Source organism: Bidens hawaiensis, unplaced genomic scaffold, assembly GCF_021521415.1.
Source record: "Bidens hawaiensis isolate Kalapana, Puna unplaced genomic scaffold, B.hawaiensis_p1.1 tig00038014_1, whole genome shotgun sequence".
In the NCBI taxonomy this organism is placed as follows: Eukaryota; Viridiplantae; Streptophyta; class Magnoliopsida; order Asterales; family Asteraceae; genus Bidens; species Bidens hawaiensis.
This window is the reverse complement of record NW_027496647.1, coordinates 114,208-134,941: the sequence shown is the minus strand read 5'-3', so window position 1 is coordinate 134,941 and position 20,734 is coordinate 114,208. Positions and strand designations below refer to the sequence as shown.

General features: G+C 32.7%; 1 protein-coding gene and 2 pseudogenes across 2 annotated transcripts; all 3 read left to right on the top strand.

Annotated features, from left to right (window-relative positions):
- Positions 1-1,740: 1,740 nt before the first annotated feature.
- LOC143589905 (11-beta-hydroxysteroid dehydrogenase-like 4A) lies at positions 1,741-5,446 on the top strand (annotated as a pseudogene). The gene is made up of 6 exons (XR_013145370.1): positions 1,741-1,944; positions 2,030-2,228; positions 2,338-2,417; positions 4,593-4,723; positions 4,815-4,967; positions 5,053-5,446. The product of XR_013145370.1 is annotated as an 11-beta-hydroxysteroid dehydrogenase-like 4A (transcript).
- A 6,662-nt stretch (positions 5,447-12,108) lies between these two features.
- On the top strand, positions 12,109-16,197 carry LOC143589902 (11-beta-hydroxysteroid dehydrogenase 1A-like; annotated as a pseudogene).
- A 2,109-nt stretch (positions 16,198-18,306) lies between these two features.
- On the top strand, positions 18,307-20,380 carry LOC143589906 (11-beta-hydroxysteroid dehydrogenase-like 4A). Its single transcript, XM_077070532.1, has 6 exons — positions 18,307-18,501; positions 18,576-18,774; positions 18,858-18,937; positions 19,739-19,870; positions 19,952-20,107; positions 20,184-20,380. Exons 1-6 carry the CDS (start codon positions 18,307-18,309, stop codon positions 20,370-20,372), a joined length of 951 nt encoding a protein of 316 aa, XP_076926647.1. The 3' UTR covers positions 20,373-20,380.
- Positions 20,381-20,734: the final 354 nt, after the last annotated feature.

The following is a 20,734-nucleotide window of genomic DNA, read 5'->3' as shown; positions in this document are numbered from 1 at the left end:
ATAAAAAAAAAATAATAACTAGTTCGATGCATAAAGAAATCTAATCATGTGGTAACACTTAATTTCTTTCTACCAAAGTTCTAGTTTGAGTCTTGCTTCCATTGATTTATTGCCATAACATATTGAAGGCTATACGTCTAACACAAGGTGCCATTTACATGATTTTGTTGGTTAGCAGATATTATTAGGGTCGTGAGTTTTTCGATAATAAGTTTTCATTGTTAGAAAAATACAAATACTCGGCATTGTGTTTCTAATTTAGGGATTTGGCAATAATTTACATGAATGTTGTTACAATGGGCCACAATATGGATTTGGGTTACATAGAACTAATTATTATTATACGCAAATAAGATGTTGGAAGCTAAGGTGCTATTTGTTTTTCTAAAATAGGTTTGCATAGACACTTTTGTCTGCGCTGCGCAGGTCATGAGCAGACATTGCCATCTGCAGACTGTTTGTTTTTTCGAAGATGTTTCATTAAAAAACGTCTATGCGAACTCTTCTTGGTGTAGACTTGACCCATCCACTTCTAAGATCTGCTAAGGTTTGCAGAGGTACCTACCAACACTCACTATCCACCACCCACCCACCACCACCTTCGTCCGCCGCCATCACCGTTCACTACCCAACACCAACGTCCACCACCACCCATCACCTACCATTCACCACCACCCACCACCGTGCACCACCACAACCCACCACCCACCATCCGCCACCGTCCACTACCACCGTCCAGCACCACTGTCCACCACCACCACCACCCACTACCATCTTTCATACACCATCACCAGGTTAGTTAGCAGTATACAGACGTTAAAAAACAGTCTACTTGCAGCTTGCAGAGATTTGGTCCACATCTTTTTTACATATGCTAGCAAATATGGTTTGCAGAATACAAACATTTTACCTCTGAAAAAAACTCTTAAAAAAACAAACATGTGAGTTATGTTAAAACACTAGAATAAGGTGGCTTCAATTGAAATTTGGTCACTGGACTGCATTGATAATGGGCTCCACAGCTAATTCGAAACCTAATACGCGTGGACCAATTATGTTAAGCCCAAATGTAGATTAGGCATTTAAAATAATACGTTGGGTTAGTTTGGGCCAAAGATAATCTTTTATAGGATTACATGGGTTGAACTATAAGGATTAAGGAAAATGGTATACCGTATATGGGCGGGTGGGTTTTGCAACAAACTAACTTGTGTTTCTAGGTTGAATTGATTAAATTTGATCCTTCAAATATTGAAGTTATAATTTAATAAAAAGTTTAATTAAGTTTTAATATTAATCTTAAGTGTATATTTTATTTTGTTAAGTGATTCAAAATAATAAAATACAAATTGTTTTAATAAGTTAAATAAAAGGATGAGTAAGAATGAGTGAAACAATAAAAATAGATTGAGTGAATAGTTAAAAAATAAAAACTGTTCACAAAGTAGACCATCAAAGGTATCAACTAATGGCGCATCACTTTCAGTGACCATAGACCATAAACATATTATATATATGCAATATCGTTGGCCATGCATGTGACTCATTACTCGATGACTAGTTGGATGGACACTTGCATTTATTTTACTGACAATGAAATTAAACTAAAAAACAATTGGCCGACAATTAATACAGCCGGGTGGCTGGTGGATGGTGCACGTTAAGGTTGGATATTTATAGGCTTTACTAAGAATCTAACCTTAAAACAATATAGCAAGTGGTTGTGTCATGTGTGGATTATAACCAGCCATGTATGAAGCCTACTTCAATAACAGGTTCACAAACACCCTTGTGTTTTACGTTTTCTTGTTACTTGTTCTTCTTGTTTCACCGTTCCTCTTCGTTTGGGAACTCGTTAACTTCATTCGATCATGTTTCCGATCTAACGAAAACATGTCCGGAAAAGTTGTGTTGATCACCGGTGCTTCATCTGGACTTGGAGAGGTATGTATTATGTATATAGTTATTATGACTCGTATTTAAAAATCTTTAAAGAAAAGATTGAACATTTTTCTTATATTATTGGCAGCTTATGGCATATGAATATGCAAAATTAGGCACAAATTTAGTGATTATATCGACAAAGAAACCAGAGAGCCGACTCGATGTAGTAGCGGACAGGGCTCGTGAACTTGGCTCTCATGATGTTCTTTCCATATTTGTTGATGTGTCAAAGGTCGATGATTGTAGGATGTTCGTGGATGAAACCATTAAACATTTTGGTCGTTGTGGGTAACCCGTATAACCGCCTAATTAATAAATTACGTTTTTCACCATCACTAATTTGTGTGAATTAAGATGGATATATGATATATATGCTAATCAATTGTTTTGTAGTGGATCATCTTGTTTGTAATGCAGGAATTGGAGCCCTTTACTCAATCAATCATGATGTCACCAAATTCGCACCTGTTATTGTAAGATCAAACTAAACACTAACCACTAACCACAACATTTAGTTAAATTGATTATCTTGTCAAGACGTCTAAACTTGAACAATGCGAAATATGTTATTTATTTTAATTTAACAAAAATTATTAAACACTGAACTTTCATTATAGTAATACATGGACCCTACAAGAAAACTTGGGTATTATCGACAACATATATATTTTTTTTGGAAACAATTAATTATTATATTACCAATCAAAATTGCTTGTAATCTACATGTTTTGAGTTTTGGCATGCTGAAAAATAAAAACATAATCTTCACTAGATTTTATCCCCGCGTATTACGGGGATTGTTTTACATTATTCGTTTTTAATATTTATATATGTATATTTGGATTTAATTTTATTTATTGTAAAAAAGTTAATAATTAATATACTTGAGGTTTGATGATAAAATGGTTTTACAAATAAAATGATATGTTATAATCAGGTTTAAAAGCTATCTGGGTTTGCTTGAGAGAATAGTTGTTTTACATTTTTTGTTTTTTAATATTTATTTTTTGGATTTTAATTTTCTTTATGGTAAGAAAGTTAATAATATACTTAGGGTTTGATGATGAAAGGGTTTCATAAAATAAATGATATGCTATAACCCGTTTAAAAGCTATATGGATTTGGTGACCCATGACCCGCTGCTTTTTACTATAAAATTGTTTATTAATTATAAATAATATCTTTTTCTTTTTAAATTGGATATTAAAGTTTAGTATATCCCTATTTTATAGGATTTTCATATCAAATAATTGGTAAGATTAATTTTTAATTTAATGAGATGTTATAACTCATTTAAGAGCTATCTGAATTTGGTAAGACCCATACAAATGAATTTGGGTTAAATCAATAAGAGACATTCATTTAAAAATCAAGCAATCTGGTGGCTTCCATAAAAGGGGGAGCGACCACATCGTGACACGTAGGATTTTAGGGGTTTCGTTATATATATATATATATATATATATATATATATATATTATAGATTCATTACCATCTATCTACACGTGAACTTTATACTAATTTACATACCTATAATTTTACACAGTTAGAATTAGGGCCGAGTACGGTTCGGTTTGGTTATTAGGCGAAACCCAAACCGAAACCGAAGTAATCAGTTATTTGAATATGCAAACCGTTTGGTTTTCGGTTAGTTTTGGTTTCGGTTCGGTTATTTTCGGTTTTTTTCAATTATGCGTTGACATTGCAAAAAAAAATAATAATAATAAAAAATAAAATGAAAATGCATATTTTAAGCTTATATAAGAACGTCCAAGAGTACCATAGTCCACATATATATTGAATTCAAAAAACAAAAATAGACGCGTATTACACGGAACTATACGAATACAAAGTTGCTGAGTAGAGTTTAAAAGTTAAAAAACATTAAAAGTTTAGTCCCGATCTTCATTCATCATCTTATTTATTTATCTTAAAAGTTTAGTCCACTCCTCATCATATTGATAACTTTTATAATCATCAATCGGTTCGGTTCGGTTTTTTTCGGTTTCTTAAAAATGGATAACCGAATCGAAATCAAAATTTTGGTTTTTCAAAAAAACAAAAAATAAACCGTCGGGTAACGCTTCAGTTCGGTTTTTTCGGTGCGGTTTTTTAGGTTAATTTGGTTTCGATTCGGTTAATTCGGTTTTCTGCTCACCTCTACTTAGAATATTCATATCGAGTCTCTGTATCTTTCTTCATGTCCCAATTTTTGAGATTTTATTTTTTTCACTTCTTCATCCAAATCTCTCAGATTATCGAGATTTGTAATAGTGATTCTTAATTAATACAGAGAGAGATTACTATTAACATCTCTAAATTTTAAATATATATTGTACCTCAAGTATTTTGATTACCCTAATCATATCGGTTTTTACATCAAGAATATATTTAGGCTAGTACTCCAAACATGGAATACAGGGAAAGAAATAATACATAACACAAATAATATAGAGATAGAGATAGAGATAGAGATAGGTAAATATTCCAATGAGAATGTATGAAAATTTCCATCGGTGACACAAAACTTAGATCTTAGCGTAATACTATTTTGTTATGGTTAAATATGCTCGTATAAATCTTAAAAAACTACTTATTTGATATAATGACGACGCTACTGAATTTTTGTATTAATATAATATACGCAGGACATTAACTTTTGGGGATCGGTTTATCCAACTCATTTTGCGATCCCACACCTGAGAAGACCAACGGAAAGATAATCGTAAATGCCTCATGTGCTGGTGTGTTGAATCCACCTAGAGGTGGCTTCTATAATGTAAAGAACCCAATTCAACCCTCTATTTGTCATGTTTCTTATTTTAGTGTAATACCTTACGGTACATTGGTACATAATGTCTCTTGATCAGGTAAGTAAAGCAGCATTAATCAGCTTCTATGAGTCCCTTAGATTCGAACTTTCCCCGACAATAACGATAACAATCTTGACACTCGGGTACATACAAACAAACTTCATAACAGCCAAATATTCTAGCAATAGTGTTGGTGTTCGTTTAAGAAAAGTAAGTGTGCTAGTTCATTTCACTTCAAATTGCAATAGATCATATCGATCTATGTAACGCAGCTAAAGCTAATTAAGTTTGACAGGATATGAGGGATGTAGTCCCGACAATGGAGGCTGAACCATGTGTGAAAGCCGTTGTTGATGGAATACGCAAAGGGGCAACATTTATAACGGAACCAAGGTTCATTAAGGCTCTCTTCTTAATCCAGTTCTTGTTCCCACAACTACACCAATTCTACTTCAATATGTATTTTCCCTCAAAGAATAGGAAAGTGAAAAGAGTTGAATAGACCTTTGCTTGAAAAAATAAGTTGGTGTAATTGCCGGATGCAAACCTTAACTCGTTTCTTATTTCGCTAGTTTCGGGTTTCTTAACATATATGAAACCTTGTATGTATTTCGTCCTTCTTACATGTTGTTATCAAACTAGCTTATGTTGAAGTGATTGAAACTTACTTCCGGCTACCTAACGGCCTTGGCAACGACACTAGTGGATTGTTTATGATCGAAAGTGTTAATATCGAAACCTACTCTTTTTCTTAGATATAAATATATTAGTTAGCACTGAGTAACTATAGAGTGTTTGGGAAAGATATAAAGTTACAAATTTATAAATTATAACTTATGTCTTAAATAAGTTATAAGGAGGTAAAATAAGGAATCTCGAACACCCAATAATATAACCTGACAGTAGCCTTGAATTCTTTTCAGGCCAGAAGTGAGTATTAAAATAGTTGGTCAGAACACTATTTTCAGTAAAAGTATAGCCAACTCCTTTTAGCCACCGTCGGTACTCGGTACCATCCAAAACAATTCAGGCCTTTACATTGGGCCTCAATCTGTTGTAGGACCCCATAATTATTTATTTGGGTGATATATAAAGCCCAACAAAGAGCATTTGAGAAAAATGATTTAGTTTCAAACGTTCGGACTTTTAGAAAGCCAGAAAGATAACCGCGTAGTATACGGATGGTTGTGAGTATGGGTGTTCATTGGATTGGATATCGGTTATTTGGGTTGTTTGGATTGGTTTGTTCGGATTTAAATATTTTTTCCTAGATCCGAAAACCGAACCGATACAAATTCAAAATTTGCTAATTGAACTGAATTCTTCCGAGATTTCGATTAAAATCCGAAAACCCGAATTTAACCAAAAACCCAAATCTGTATATTATATCCGGCTAATTACCAATAAACAATTATCAAACACAATGCAACATGCGTAAGTCTTAAACACAACAATATATACTCTTAAGTCTTAAAATACAAAATGCAAAGTTCAAACAACAACAAATAAGAGAGGATTAGACTTGAACTTGTAAATATAAAACTTATAGAATTATATAAAAATATAAGCCACATTACCTAGATCAGTTTATTCAGTTTATCTGACAACTCGGATTCAAAATTTTCGAGATCCAAAAACCGAATTGAGATTTTGATTCTGTTAATATCTGATCAGAAAACCAAAATCACCATTCGGATTGTTTTTTATGGATATAATTCGGTTTACGGTTTTTTTGGTTTTCAGTATTTTGAACACCCTTAGTTGCGAGGAAGTATGATTTATGAACTAGACCCCCTAAATATAGAATGTCGCAATCATGGAGTACCAATTTCTAGTGAGATATGCGTTTTTTCTTTCTTGAACGGTAAATTTCTTTTTCCAACTTAACTCCACTAAAATTCTATTTGTAAGGATTTGAACTCACTACCATACTTATAAAAGGACAAGCACTATACCGCTTGACCACTACATGGTCTTGTGATACGTATCATTGTAGAATATTTAAATGGGTTCTATATGACAATCAAATAAAGTAACACAATAATTTATTTATCTAGATATTAACTAATCAAGTTATATTACTTTTTATATATATAGCAATTGACAAATGCCATAACCATAATCATGTTTTATAGATATAGATATAGATATTATGTCTTAAATACTATAACAAGTATGCTTCAAAACCTATATAATATAATACTACCACATTCGTGTAATAGCTTCCTGATAAAATTTGAATATAAATCAAATTTATTCATAAAACTCAGAATCAAACAAACAATTATGATCTAATTAATCCAAATACATCAAAACTCTATACAAACTCCTAATCTACTAATGAAACGAAATCAAAGAAAGAGAACATTACAAGAGATTAAAGCAGCGGAATCAAATTATCAAGCCTTCTTGATTTCTTGAGAGAATTAGAGTTATTGTTATGTTATAGAGAATGAGTGCAAAAGTAACCAGCTGAGATCTCGAGATGAGAATGGTCACTTGATATAGATGCCAAATCTTGTTACTTAGTTTGTCACTTGACACTTCCAGTCCTCCTATTTCCAGCAAGCTTCCACTCCGGCCCTTGTACTTTTAGCATCAACACTTTATTCCTGCAAGAATTCTAATCACACAATAAGTAACAAAATATAACAAAACCTATTTGAATTGCCTTTTAATACTTCCGATAACAAGTATTGCATTATCCATTTTTCAAGTAAAGTTCTGATGCCAAGTCAGTTCGCTTATGAGTATTAGATTACACGTTTCAAACCTTATTTATAATCAGAGTTCCTTAATATGATTTCAAATGATCCGACTATAAATAAACATATGAAGCTTTCATGTAGGAAATTGATGAATATTAAAGAAAGGGAATACTGAATTGTCTCGTACTTGAAATATGAACAGGGAAATCAAAAGTTAATATCAGATATCAACTTAAATAATTTATCTATAAAATAATCATCACTTTAATTTTAATAAGAAAAGATTTACATCTATTAAAATGTATGAAGAAATAATAAAAACAAATAAAACTAAACATGTAAGAGCATTCACATCCCTTTCCTTATCTTATTCAAAATTACACTAAAAAATTACATTTTTCTTTTTAATTTAAATAATACTTTTTTATACTTTTATTATTACATTTTTCTTTTCCTCTACTCACAATCACTTTTAAAAAGTATTAAAAATTATAGGGTGTGAGAAGTAGCATTTTAAAAAATACATAAAAATCACTGTATTTTCTATTTCCTCTACTTACAACACCCTAAACCATTCCCTATCAGGGGCGGACCCACATAGTTCCCATCGGGGTCCCGGGACACCAATGTTTTTTAAAAATTACTTAGAGACGATATATTAAATTTTGTAAGGACCCCATAAAAATTAATACTTGGAACCCATACTATTAAGGTTGAACTAGTCTAGTGGAAAGTCCCTTGTTTTTTCTTTGAGAAGTTGCAGGTTCAAGCCTCACCATACCCAGTTTTTGTTGTTTTTTTAATATTCTAGTCAATATTAGTTATTTAGTTAGGGTATTTGTGTTTTTTCTTTAGTTTATCCCATATAACCATTATCACTTTAGTTTATCCCATATAACCATTATCACCATGCAATATATATAATGACAACATGAGTTTTACATATACTTAAATTATTTATCTTGTGTATGTATATTATAATTAATCATTTATTTGTGTAAGAGTTAGTTTTTCATGTCTTGGTTATTCATGTAAGACCATATATATAGCTTATGCTTATGTTTTTCGGGTAGAATAAAAATGAATTAAAAGTGTATGTTCTATCTAGTTTCTAATCTATATTCTTTCTACTTACTCGTTTCCGATGACACCATATTTTCGTGTTTTATTATGTTTCTCCTCTCGACCCAACCCGAATAACGACCGACCCAAAAATTTTGTAAACCGGAAAAATTGGGACCCCATTGATAAAAAATCCTGGGTCCGCCACTGTTCCCTATATTATAAAAACCTCCCTTACAAAATTTGGTGGAGGGAATGTGAATGCTCTGAGTCAAGGATTCCGTTAAACCAAATAGTTAATTAAAAAGACTCGGATTTGTTGACTATGATGGTTAAAATACCCTCTTACTTTTTTTATTTGCTTATCTTTTGATATTTTCGTAACCGAAGATCAAAATAATTTGTGTTTCAATATTCTTATCAATGTTTTATTTTCTTTAAAACCCACCACCAGAGACATACAGATGTGCCACCATAGTTTTCATGAAACTTTACCAGATTATTATTTTCCAAAATAATGCTCTCTATTCTTATTTTATTGTATCATAATAACTATTTGAGAAAAGAATAATTGATAGCAAATCTCTAAGACAACCAAAATTGTATTGCTTACAATATGGTTTATGTTTGATAAAATCAGAACAAGAATAATGAATAATAATTTTCAAAATTTACTCAATATTATATGAAATTATAATATGGATTTTTGTTTGAGAGAATCAATGCAAAAGAAAATGAATTTACGTACTTTTTGATAAAAGCATTCAACTCCAAAACTAATCATGTTGATAATCTGTTATGAAACAATGACCTATTAACATCTAATATTTACAGTTGATAAAGATAACAACATAAAATAAAGAGAAATAATATAGAATGATAATTGGGAGGAGTCTTCTTATTAAGTATATCATATCAAATACAAAAAGCCTCTTTTTATATGATTATAATATAAATATAAACTAAATACTGGTATGAAAGTTAGAATCTAATAGTCACTGCAAAATATAAATGTTCTTAACAATTCAAAAAATTACTTCATTAATGTTGGTGATTTATTATGAACTGATATTTATTAAATAACAAACCCTTACAAAAATTCTTAAACCAAGAGAAAAAAATTGTCTTGCTCTCTTCTCTCTCATGTATTAATTCAAGATATTAGAGCATTCTCATTCAGTTCTCTATCCCTATATCTATATATATTATATAATTACACTTAAAAAACACTATATTTCTTTCTTCTGTTCAATTAAATAATATTTTTTTATATCTTTTTCATTACAGTTTTCTCTCTTCACCCTATAATTTACACTCACAACCCCATCCTATAATTTAAAAACTCTCCTTACATAATTTTAAGAGATGGGTTTGAAATGCCCTAATAGTCACTTAAATTTTTGATTCTAAATCTACCATTTCATAAACATGATAAAAAGAAAAAAAAAAGGGAAAATCAAAATATAATAAGTACATTAAAAAATAACTATTTTAGTATGTTACACATAAAATGCAATATATTTAATAATACATACTTTTCAAATATTAGTCATTTGGGTGGCCCCCCACTTTTTCCATACAATAACGCTCGTAAATGGATTAACTAACACCCATAAACGTTGGCCCCTTAACGTCGCGGCATGGTGTAGCTAGCATTAAGGAGACACCACATTAGCCATAGAGCGGGGAAACCCTTCCACAACGACTAGACACTCAAAAACAACATGTGGAACATTTAGGAAGCATGTTGCGTGTAATTTACTCTTACTATTATTTCATATAGAGTTCGATATGGACACAGGGACGGATTTATTCATGTGAGTACCGGGTCAAGCGAACCAGGTGTTTTTCGAACCGTAGTGGAGCATTTAATAGCGACTTTTTTAGCGAACCATGTGTTTCTGGGCTGAACCATATATATAATTCGTTTCAAATATATACATAAAACATATACTGGCTTAGTGGCAAGGCGTGCATTGTGTTTGAGTGCAGACCCGGGTTCGAGTCTCACACAAGACACAACCTTATTTTTTTTTGCCTTTTTCTTTTGTGCTCTATTACCCTTATAAACCTTTCTTAAAAACCCTAAACACCCCCAATTTCCCTCACTGTCTGTCTGTCCACCTCTACCGTAGAGAAAGAAACTCGCCGAGACGCCGACCACCTCACAGTCACACAGACAGACGCCGACCACCTCCAAATCTCCAATTCCATCTGTAGCTCCCACAAATTAAAAACCCTAAATCCACAATACACATCCTCCGGCCTCCGCGTTCGCCGACGGTGACGACTCCGACACTCACAGTCACACAGTCACACCAGAAACTCGCCGTCGCCGTCTCACCGATAGTCCGATACCCTCCGGCAGTCCGGCCTCCGCGTTCAGGTGCGTTCCCGAATCCCGCCCCTTTTGTAGTTCGTTAGAATGAGACTTTTGATGATTGAGTGTTCAAAAAAGATGTTAGTTTTTTAGGGCTTTGAATTTTATTTTTGCTTTTACAGAACTTAAATTTGATAGATTATGGACCGTTTTTTATCGAGAAGGCCACGAGACCCTTCACCATCTAGTAGTAATAATCTGGCAAGAGTCGAATTGGATGATCTTCCATGGGATCCTTCAGATCGAAAGCCGATTTCATCATATCATCCTAATCAAAAAGATGAAATTAGAAGAACATATTTGCTAAGAGGGCCATGTCAACCTATTGGGCATAATTTCCCGCAACGAGATTTTGCTAACTTGGCCACTACATTGCTAATGTGAAAGAAGATTCGAGGTTTGACAATCTTAAAGGGGTAAGTGATCTTGCAAAAATGATGGTGGAAACAAGAAAACACATTGATTATCCGTTGGTTTATCGTTTAATAAAATTGTCACTAGTTCTACCGGTTGCAACGGCTAGTGTTGAAAGAAGTTTTTCTTCAATGAAGCATGTGAAGACGGAACTACGTAATAGGATGGGTGACGGGTACATGAATGATTCTTGCATTTGCTACATTGAAAGAGAGTTTTTACTACAAGTTTCGATCGAAGATGTAATGCAACGCTTTCAAAAGATGAAAACTCGTAAAGAACAACTATAAGGTTAGTTTTTTTTTTATTTCGAAAGATTATCGTTTTTAAGTCCCGTGTTTTTTTAGTTTCTAATGATGATGTTTTTTAGTTATTATATCGTTTTTTATTATATGATTAATCTTTCTTGACCCGAACCGTTAAACCAATCCGAATCGTCAACCCGACCCAATTTTTTTATACGCGTTCTTATATATTTAGAGCATCTTAAAATAGCGAACCAGATAAAAAAAAATTCTAAATCCGTCACTGTATGGACATGATCGTAGTCTTCAACAACTTAGTAGTACAGTCATGTGCCTCTTTATTCCAAAGCTTCATTAGGGTGGACTTTATATTTAATTTTTGAACAATGAAATAAACAAGACACGATAATAGGCCAAGATGAGCACGTTCGATCGCTAGAGTAGCCAATAGTACGCATTTCAGTTGCGTCTTGTATATTTATGAGCCTACAAAATATAATTCGAACTAAATAATTTAGAGTCTGTGGTGGTGTGTAGTAGCCATGTATGAAGCCATATTCAATAACAAGTTCACAAATGTCCTTGTGTTTTACGTTTATTTGTTAGTTTTGCTTCTTGTTTCACCGTTTCTTTTCGTATGGGAACTTGTTAACTCCTTTAGTTCATGTTTACGATGTAAGTAAAACATGTCTGGAAAAGTGGTCTTGATCACTGGTGCTTCATCCGGACTTGGAGAGGTACATATAACTCTCTTATATGCAAACCATGGTGGTACATATATAGCGATTATATCATACGATCGCTAATAAAGAAAATATTGAATTTTTCTTTAATTCTTGTATGAAAATGGCAGTGTATGCCATATGTCATATGAATATGCAAAACGTGACACATACATAGCGATTATATACATATAATATAGCGATTATATACATATAATCGCTAATAAAGAAAAGATTGAATGTTTCTTTATTTTGCTTTATAAAAATGACAACTTATGGCATATGAATATACAAAACGTGACACATATTTAGCGATTATACTCATATGATCGTTAAAAAGAAATGCTAACGTTTCTTTAATTTTCTTTATAAAAATGACAGTTTATGGCGTATGAATATACAAAACGTGGCGCATATTTAGCGATTGTAGCCACACAAAAACCAAATAGTCGACTCGAGCAAGTAGCAGACAGAGCCCGTGAACTTGGCTCTCCTAATGTTCTTTGCATGTTTGCCGATGTGTCAAAGGTGGACGAGTGTAGGATGTTTGTGGATGACACTGTTCTAACATTTTGGTCGTTGTGAGTGACCCGTATATATAACAGCCTAATTAACTATTGTTATCACCATCACTTATAATTTGTCTAAACTAATTGTGACATCCCTCGATTTCGGGTCAAATTGTATTTATTTTGTATTTGTTTTTATGTTGTAAACCGACCCGATTTATATCCCGAATATTTCAAATATATAAAATATTGGATTTTATGTTACTAAAACATTCCCGCTTGTCTAATTTGAAAAACCCCTTTTACGGATTCAAAAACGAACTTAAAACGCTCAAGATACATCAAAAACGAACTTCCGGACGCGAACCGACGTGCTGACCAGCAGCAGATCAGCAGCAGACCAGCAGCCCCATTTTTTTTTTTGTTGTTGTTTTGTGACTTGTCTTGACCCCTCTTGCATGCAAACCTTGATATCACACCCCATGCTTGACCCTTTCAACCCACCCTATATATACACCCCTATCCCCTTCATTAATCCCTACTTATTCATCTCTTTCTCTTCCAATTCTCAAGCATTCAAAGGTGTTCTTCATATTTTTTGGCAGTTTGACTTTCCAAAGTCAAACTGACCATAGTTATTATAATCAACTTGTTAACACTTATTTATACTTGAAGATTGTTATACAACATATATATAATAGCACCCTTTGTACCTTCGGTGGGCATTTCTCCGGTCTCGGTCGGTTAAGTGTCCGACCCATAAGACAAAGCTACATGGAGGACTCATAGTAGTCCTTGATTATATATATTTTCCGCATCTAACCATCAAACTTGTTATACTTGTTTAACTTTTGCTTATCTTAGTTCTATTTTATATTTTGAGTTTCCATGGTTATGGGTTTGTAGAATCTAACCTCGGTCGTATCCCGAAACAAGATCCGAACCGGAAACCGAACTTTCGTTTAAAGACTTTGTTGTTGACTTTTTGTATGTAAGACTTTGGTATTATTATTTATAAATTATTTTACAAGTTCTATGATGTTTGGACATGTGGTAACCATTCTTGGCCTTATTCCAAGATAAAAACTGAACCAAACCGAACTAAACCAAGTCTACTCGCTTAAGACACACAAGTGTGTTTTTAATCATTAAAGCTTATATATTTCTTTAAAAATACTTTATAAAATGATTTTAATTATTTTCACAAAGTACTCGGAATGTTGAATCCAACTTGATCCTATAACAAAGTTTGGACCGACTAAACCGAACACTCGCTTAACGGACGTTGTTAGTTCTAAAACAATAGAACTACATACTTGGTTAAGTCTCTTTAAGATTTATTAAGTTATCTCATACATTTATTATTTTGGGAAAGTTGACTTTGGGTTTGGTCAAGTCACCAAGACCCGAACCGACCACCCGAATACTCGTTAAAACCCGTTTTAGTATCTATATTATAAAGGGACTTGATTTCTTGCATTTTTACCCACCTTATTACTTAACATAGGTTGAGTAAAATTAAGGGCTAGATACTTTAACCCGGTTTCGAGCAAACTTACATTTTTAAAGGACTATTATTATAATTTCTTAAATATTTACATTTTAAACCTTAAACTTTAAATTGTTTACATTTCTTATCATTTATTTTCGTTTAAAGACTTCCAAGACAACTTTTCTAATACAAGACTTCTTCTCCTTTAGGCTTCGTTCGTTAAACTCATCGTTCCGGTTAATCTCCAAATCATCAAATCTTTCAAGTTTATTACTTGAACGTGAGTACTTTCATCCCCCGTTTTCACTCTTTTATATTTTAGGGGTGACATTGCAAACTTATTCAAATCCAAATGATTTATACTTGAGTCTTCAACCACAAACTTTATTGTATACTTTACTTAAATAAATGCCCGATTTGGTGATTATATGCTTATATGCTTAAGTGCTAATGTGTTTACCGCTTTTGGATGGTTGATTCATAAATCCGAGTATATCTGGCATCCCCTTATAGAAATGTGTCGTTAATGTATTCTTATTAACGATTTCATATAAAATCCGAGTATATTTGGCATCCCCTTATAGAAAGGTGTCGTTAATGTATTCTTATTAACGATTTCATTTATCTAAATTGTTGCTATTATTTATTGTTTTGTATACAAGTTGTGGAATTTCATATTATATATCTATTGTTCAAAAACTATGAAATTGCTCACCAACCTTTGTGTTGACAAATTCTATTTATGCAATGTTACAGGTTTGACTTTAGGTTGACTCGAGGACTTGAAGAAAAAACGTTATCGAGATTATTAGGATATTAGCAAAACAAACAATATATTATTTACTATGATTTGAATTCGGTTATTGTATGAACAAGTTATGTGACTCTTTGTGTTTTTATGAATTTAAATGAGTTGATTAAATATTGTCACTTAATAGTGTCATGTGCGATGAACAATCGGCTGCGCCCCAACGTTTCCGTCAATGGTCGGGGTGTGACACTAATATGCATGCATCATGCATGCTACTCATCCTCTTTGCATGCAGTGGATCATCTTGTTTGTAATGCAGGAATCGGATCCCTTTATTCTATCAACAATGATGTTACCAAATTCGCATTGGTTATTGTAAGATCAAAACTTAAACACCACTACCTTTTTATGATTTTCATTTTGCATCCATCATAAGAAATTGATATAAATGTTTAAAAAAACAAGCATATGTTATAGTGATGACTAGTGGAATTCATATATAGGACATAAACTTTCGGGGATCCGTTTATCCAACTCATTTTGCGATCCCACACCTCATGAAAACCAACGGAAAGGAAAGATCATCGTCAACGCATCGGCTGCTGGTGTGTTGAACCCACCAGGAGGCGGCTTCTATAATGTAAATTCCTCGATTAAATTCGTTTATTTTAATTTGTGTGTCGTTTTTCTTATTTAATCGTAATAACTTACGATACAAAATGCCTCAGGCAAGTAAAGCAACATTAATCAGCTTCTTTGAGACCCTTAGATTTGAAGTTTCCCCAACAATAACAATAACAATCTTGACACTCGGGTTCGTAGAAACAAACCTCATCACAGCCAAATATTCAAGTGACGGTGTTGGTGCGCGTTTAAGAAACGTGAGTAATAGTTGGTTCATTTCTCTTTGAAGTGGAATGAGTGGATCTATTGATTGTTATTAATCAAAAGATACTTTAATTTGACAGGATTTGAGAGATGTGGTTCCTACTATGGAGGTTGAGCCATGTGCCAAAGCCATTGTTGATGGCATATCCAAAGGTGTGACATCCATTACAGAACCAAGGTTCTTTAAGGTTCTCATGTTGATCAAGTTCTTGTTCCCACAACTACACCATTTCTACTATAATAGTTATTCCGCTATTGTAGAAAGCTGAAAATACGTGCTCGGATAAACGTCTCCTTGAAAAATAAAATGTGGGTGTAATTATTGGATATCAAGTGTGATTCAAACTTAACTAGCTAATATATTATCATGGGAGCTATATGTTTAAAAAAATCTTGTGTGTTTTCGTTCCCATCCATGCTACACTCCACAATTATGACCAACCTTAAATATATATAAACGAAACATTTATAAGTTGTCTGGTTTCTTTCTATATTCTCTCAAGTCACCAGATTGTTTTATTTGTAAATTAAACTTCTCATATATTTAACTCGAATTCATAGGTATGGGTCTCACCAAACCCAAATAACCTTAAACGGACTATTATAACATTTCATTATATTAAAAATTAATATCACCAAATATTTGATATGAAAATCCTATAAAATAGGAATATACTAAAAATCAATATTTATTTTAAAAAAAGATATTATTTATATTAAGAAACAATTTTATAGGAAAAAAAATAAGTGGGTCATGGGTCTCATCAAACCTAGATAACTTTTAAACGGGTTATAGCATCTCGTTTATTTGTGAAACTTTTTAATCATAAAACTCTAAGTATATTATTAAATTAATTCCTTACAAAAAATTAAAAAATATATAAAAATTATACACGAAAAATGAAACACCACCCCCATAATACTAGGGAAAATAACTAGTTCATTTATATTTAGGTAAAAGATATTGTTTATAGGTTCGATCATATCTACTAAATTATGTAAGGGGTCAATTTGAGTCATAATAATTATAAAACTTGCTTAAAATCGGTACAGATATAACTCTCATATTTTCGTAAATTCTATTAGAAGCAAGCATTGTACTCAAAAGTGTGTACATTAATTCGCATCAAATATTATTATCCAAAATTTGGAGTACTAACTTTTAAAACATAAAAATTTTTTAATAAAAAATAGTCATTTGATAAAAAAAAAAGCAAAAACTTCGTCTCCTTCTAAACACTAAAAAAGAGCTACCAACTTGCGGTTAAACACTAAAACGGCCCCTAGCTACTGCCAGTTAGGGCGTTAGGGGTGTTTGGGCGAGCTTTTCAGGCGTGCTTATTTGATTTTTAAAAAAACAAAATCACTTTTGAAAGGGAAAATTCCCAAAATAAGTATTTATAAAACAAATTTCTAATTTTAGGTATCATTTGCAAGAAATTTCAGAAATATGTATTATAAACTAGTCGTGACGAGTAGTTTGTAGAAACCAATTAGAACTTGCCACGTGTCCTTAAACTAACCGTAACGAGCACGTTCACTAATATTTACTCGTCACGACTAAATAAGTTTCATGCCTCGTAATCAACGCCCACGAGTAATTCATAAGTCCTTTAGTCGCGACGACTAGTTTACCCGGTTTACATTCCTTACACGAGTAGTTTATTAGTAGTTAACTCGTCGTGACTAGTTTAATCTTATAATCTACTCTTTGCGACTAGTTTAACTTTATAATTTACTCGTCGCGACTAAATGACTTATTAATTACTCGTGGGTGTTGGTTACGAGGCATGAAACTTATTTAGTCGTGACGAGTAAATATTAGTGAACATGCTCGTTATGGTTAGTTTAAGGGCATGTGGCAAGTTCTAATTGGTTCTACAAACTACTCGTCACGACTAGTTTATAATACATATTTCTGTAATTTCTTGCAAATGGCACCTAAAACTAGAAATTTATTTTCACAAATACTTATTTTGGGAGTTTTCCCTTTTTGAAAAGCCCCATCTTAATTTTCTTTTTAAATTAAGTCAAATAAGCAAATAAACAAAATTTAAAAGTTCACTCAAAGACCCTCTTAAACCGCCACAAACACTATTATAAAAGCTCCTAGCGCTGGGCTGAACTCTCATAATTTTCAATGTCTGTTTTGGAAATTTTCTTGGTTAACTTTTGGTAAAGTTTCATAACTTGAATATTACAAAGGGTCCATTAATTTAAGTGGACTTAATATTTGGTTTTCTAAACAAAGACCAAGATAAAAACGTACAACGGAAGGGTTAGCTAACAGTACACATTTCGGTTGGGCATACGTATTTTATATCTATGAGCCTACAATAATATGATTTGAATGAAGATAAATTAAGAGTGGTGTAGACATGTTTGCATCCATCTTCAATCACAGGTTAACAAATGCTCTTGTGTTTTACATTACCTTGTTATTTTTTATTGTTGTTTCACCGTTACTTTTCATTTGGAATCTCGTCAACACCGTCCGTTCATGTCTCCAATGTAAGGAAAGAATGGCCGGAAAAGTGGTCTTGATCACCGGTGCTTCATCTGGACTTGGAGAGGTACATATAACTCACTTATTTTCTTTAAAGAAAAAATTAAGCGTTTATTTAATTAAATTGCTATATAATGGCAGTGTATGGCCTATGAATATGCAAAACATGGGGCATATTTAGCCATTATATCCACACGAAAACCAAATAGTCGACTCGAGCAGGTAGCACACAGAGCACGTGAACTTGGCTCTCCTGATGTTCTTTTCATGTTTGCTGATGTGACGAAGGTCGATGAGTGTAGGATGTTCGTGGATGACACAATAAAACATTTTGGTCGTTGTGGGTAACGCGTCATAATAAATTACAACTTTAACCATCACTTTGTGTAAATTAGAACGCCTATATATGCTATTGTTTTGCAGTGGATCATCTGGTTTGTAATGCTGGAATCGGACGCCTTTATTCCATCAATAGTGATGTCACCAAATTCTCACAAGTTATTGCAAGATCAACCTGAACTCAACACCCCTTTTTAATATTAACTTTCTATTTTAAATTAACTAGTTTTGAGCACCCGTGGCCTGTAAATGTAATAGCTGCATAACTTTGAAGAGTAATGAAATAATATTCATTTTTTATATAAATCATGAAGAAATATCTCCCAATGAGTCACGTTAATTAGTTACTCGTAAATAAATCATAGAAAGTTGTTCAAAACCATAGCTAATGAAAAACGTAAACCAACTAGAATTTCTTCAAATTTCGACTTGTGTAATATCATGAAGTATCAAAATTTGTAATGCATTTAATTAAGTTTTAACAATATTCAAAAATCATGAAGAAATGTGTCACGAAGAATTACTTTTAGTTATCCATAAGAATCGGACAACATTGTTACAATCTGTATGCCTAATTTAATCCGTAAACAAATTACACATGCATTGTCACATCACATGTATAGAATCAGGTAACTGTGAACGTTTTTAATCTACGTCTTTTTAATTTTCATAATATGCTAGCTTTTATGAATAATTGCAAAGAAGTGTCATAGTAAATTACTTTCATATAACAAAAATAATAACAATAATCTTATTAATCTACCATAATTAAAGACGTAAACAAATTACCAACATTGTCACCTTTTCACATGTGTAGAATTAGCTACATTTCAAAGTTTTTAGCATATTAAATATCGAAACCTTTTTACAAAACTTTGTATAATTACTATGTTTTTACAAATCCTAAAAAAAACTAGCATTTGGTTTAGTGGCAAATAACGAGTCTAGTTGATTTATGAATGTAGGACACAAACTTTTGGGGATCGGTTTATCCAACTCATTTTGCGATTCCACACCTCATGAAAACAAAAGGAAAGATCATCGTCAATTCTTCTTTAGGTGGTGTGATGAGCACACCCGGAGGCGCCTTCTACAATGTAAACAACACAATTCGTTCATTCACTTATCTTTGTGCGTAGTTTTTCTTATTTAACCACAATAACTTTTGGTACAACCAGGCAAGTAAAGCAGCATTGATTAGCTTCTACGAGACCCTCAGATTTGAAGTTTCCCCGACAATAACAATAACAATCTTAACACTCGGGTTCATACAAACAAAATTCATAACAACCGAATATTCTAGGAATGCCTCCTCCGGTCCACGTTTAAGTAAAGTGAGTAATATATAATTGCTGGTTCATCTATTTGTCGATCTATTTATTGTTAGTAAAAGCAACGTTAATCTGACAGGATTTGAGCGATGTACTCTTGACAATGGAAGCTGAAGCATGTGCAAAAGCCGTTGTTGATGGCATATGCAAAGGTGCAACGTCCATTACAGAACCAAGGTTTTGGAAGACTGTGGTAATGAACAAGTTTTTTTTCCCACAAGCACACTATTCCCTTTTCAATTATTATTCCTTCTTAGTAAAAACCTGAAAAGGGATGATCGGATAGAAAACAAAAAGTTGTTGGATATGGTTCATTACTAGAATTTCAAGTTTCTTGAAGTGTATCGAATCTTGTGTGGTTTATCCTTTTAAAAATTAGGCAAAAACTGATATCGTGGTGTCTCTCAATACTAGTAGTCTAGTAGGTTTCAAGAACGGGACAGATCCATAAACTTTTTATTTATTGGTCTCGCTATGTTTCATTCTTCGAAAGTTTGAGGAATTTTCGTAAAGGGTCAAATCGAGTCCCCAAAACTCAAAAAATGATAATCGAATATTGATATGCATTTTAGGATCAAGAAATACATACAACGGTAGTAACATAAATAATGTCCTAATTCAAGTAATACT

Coding starts and splice junctions, on each gene's coding strand:
- LOC143589906 (XM_077070532.1), top strand. CDS start 18,307: ATGTTTGCATCCATCTTCAATCACAGGTTAACAAATGCTCTTGTGTTT. Junction 18,775..18,857: donor AATAAAACATTTTGGTCGTT/GTGGGTAACGCG, acceptor ATTGTTTTGCAG/TGGATCATCTGGTTTGTAAT. Junction 18,938..19,738: donor CCAAATTCTCACAAGTTATT/GCAAGATCAACC, acceptor TTATGAATGTAG/GACACAAACTTTTGGGGATC.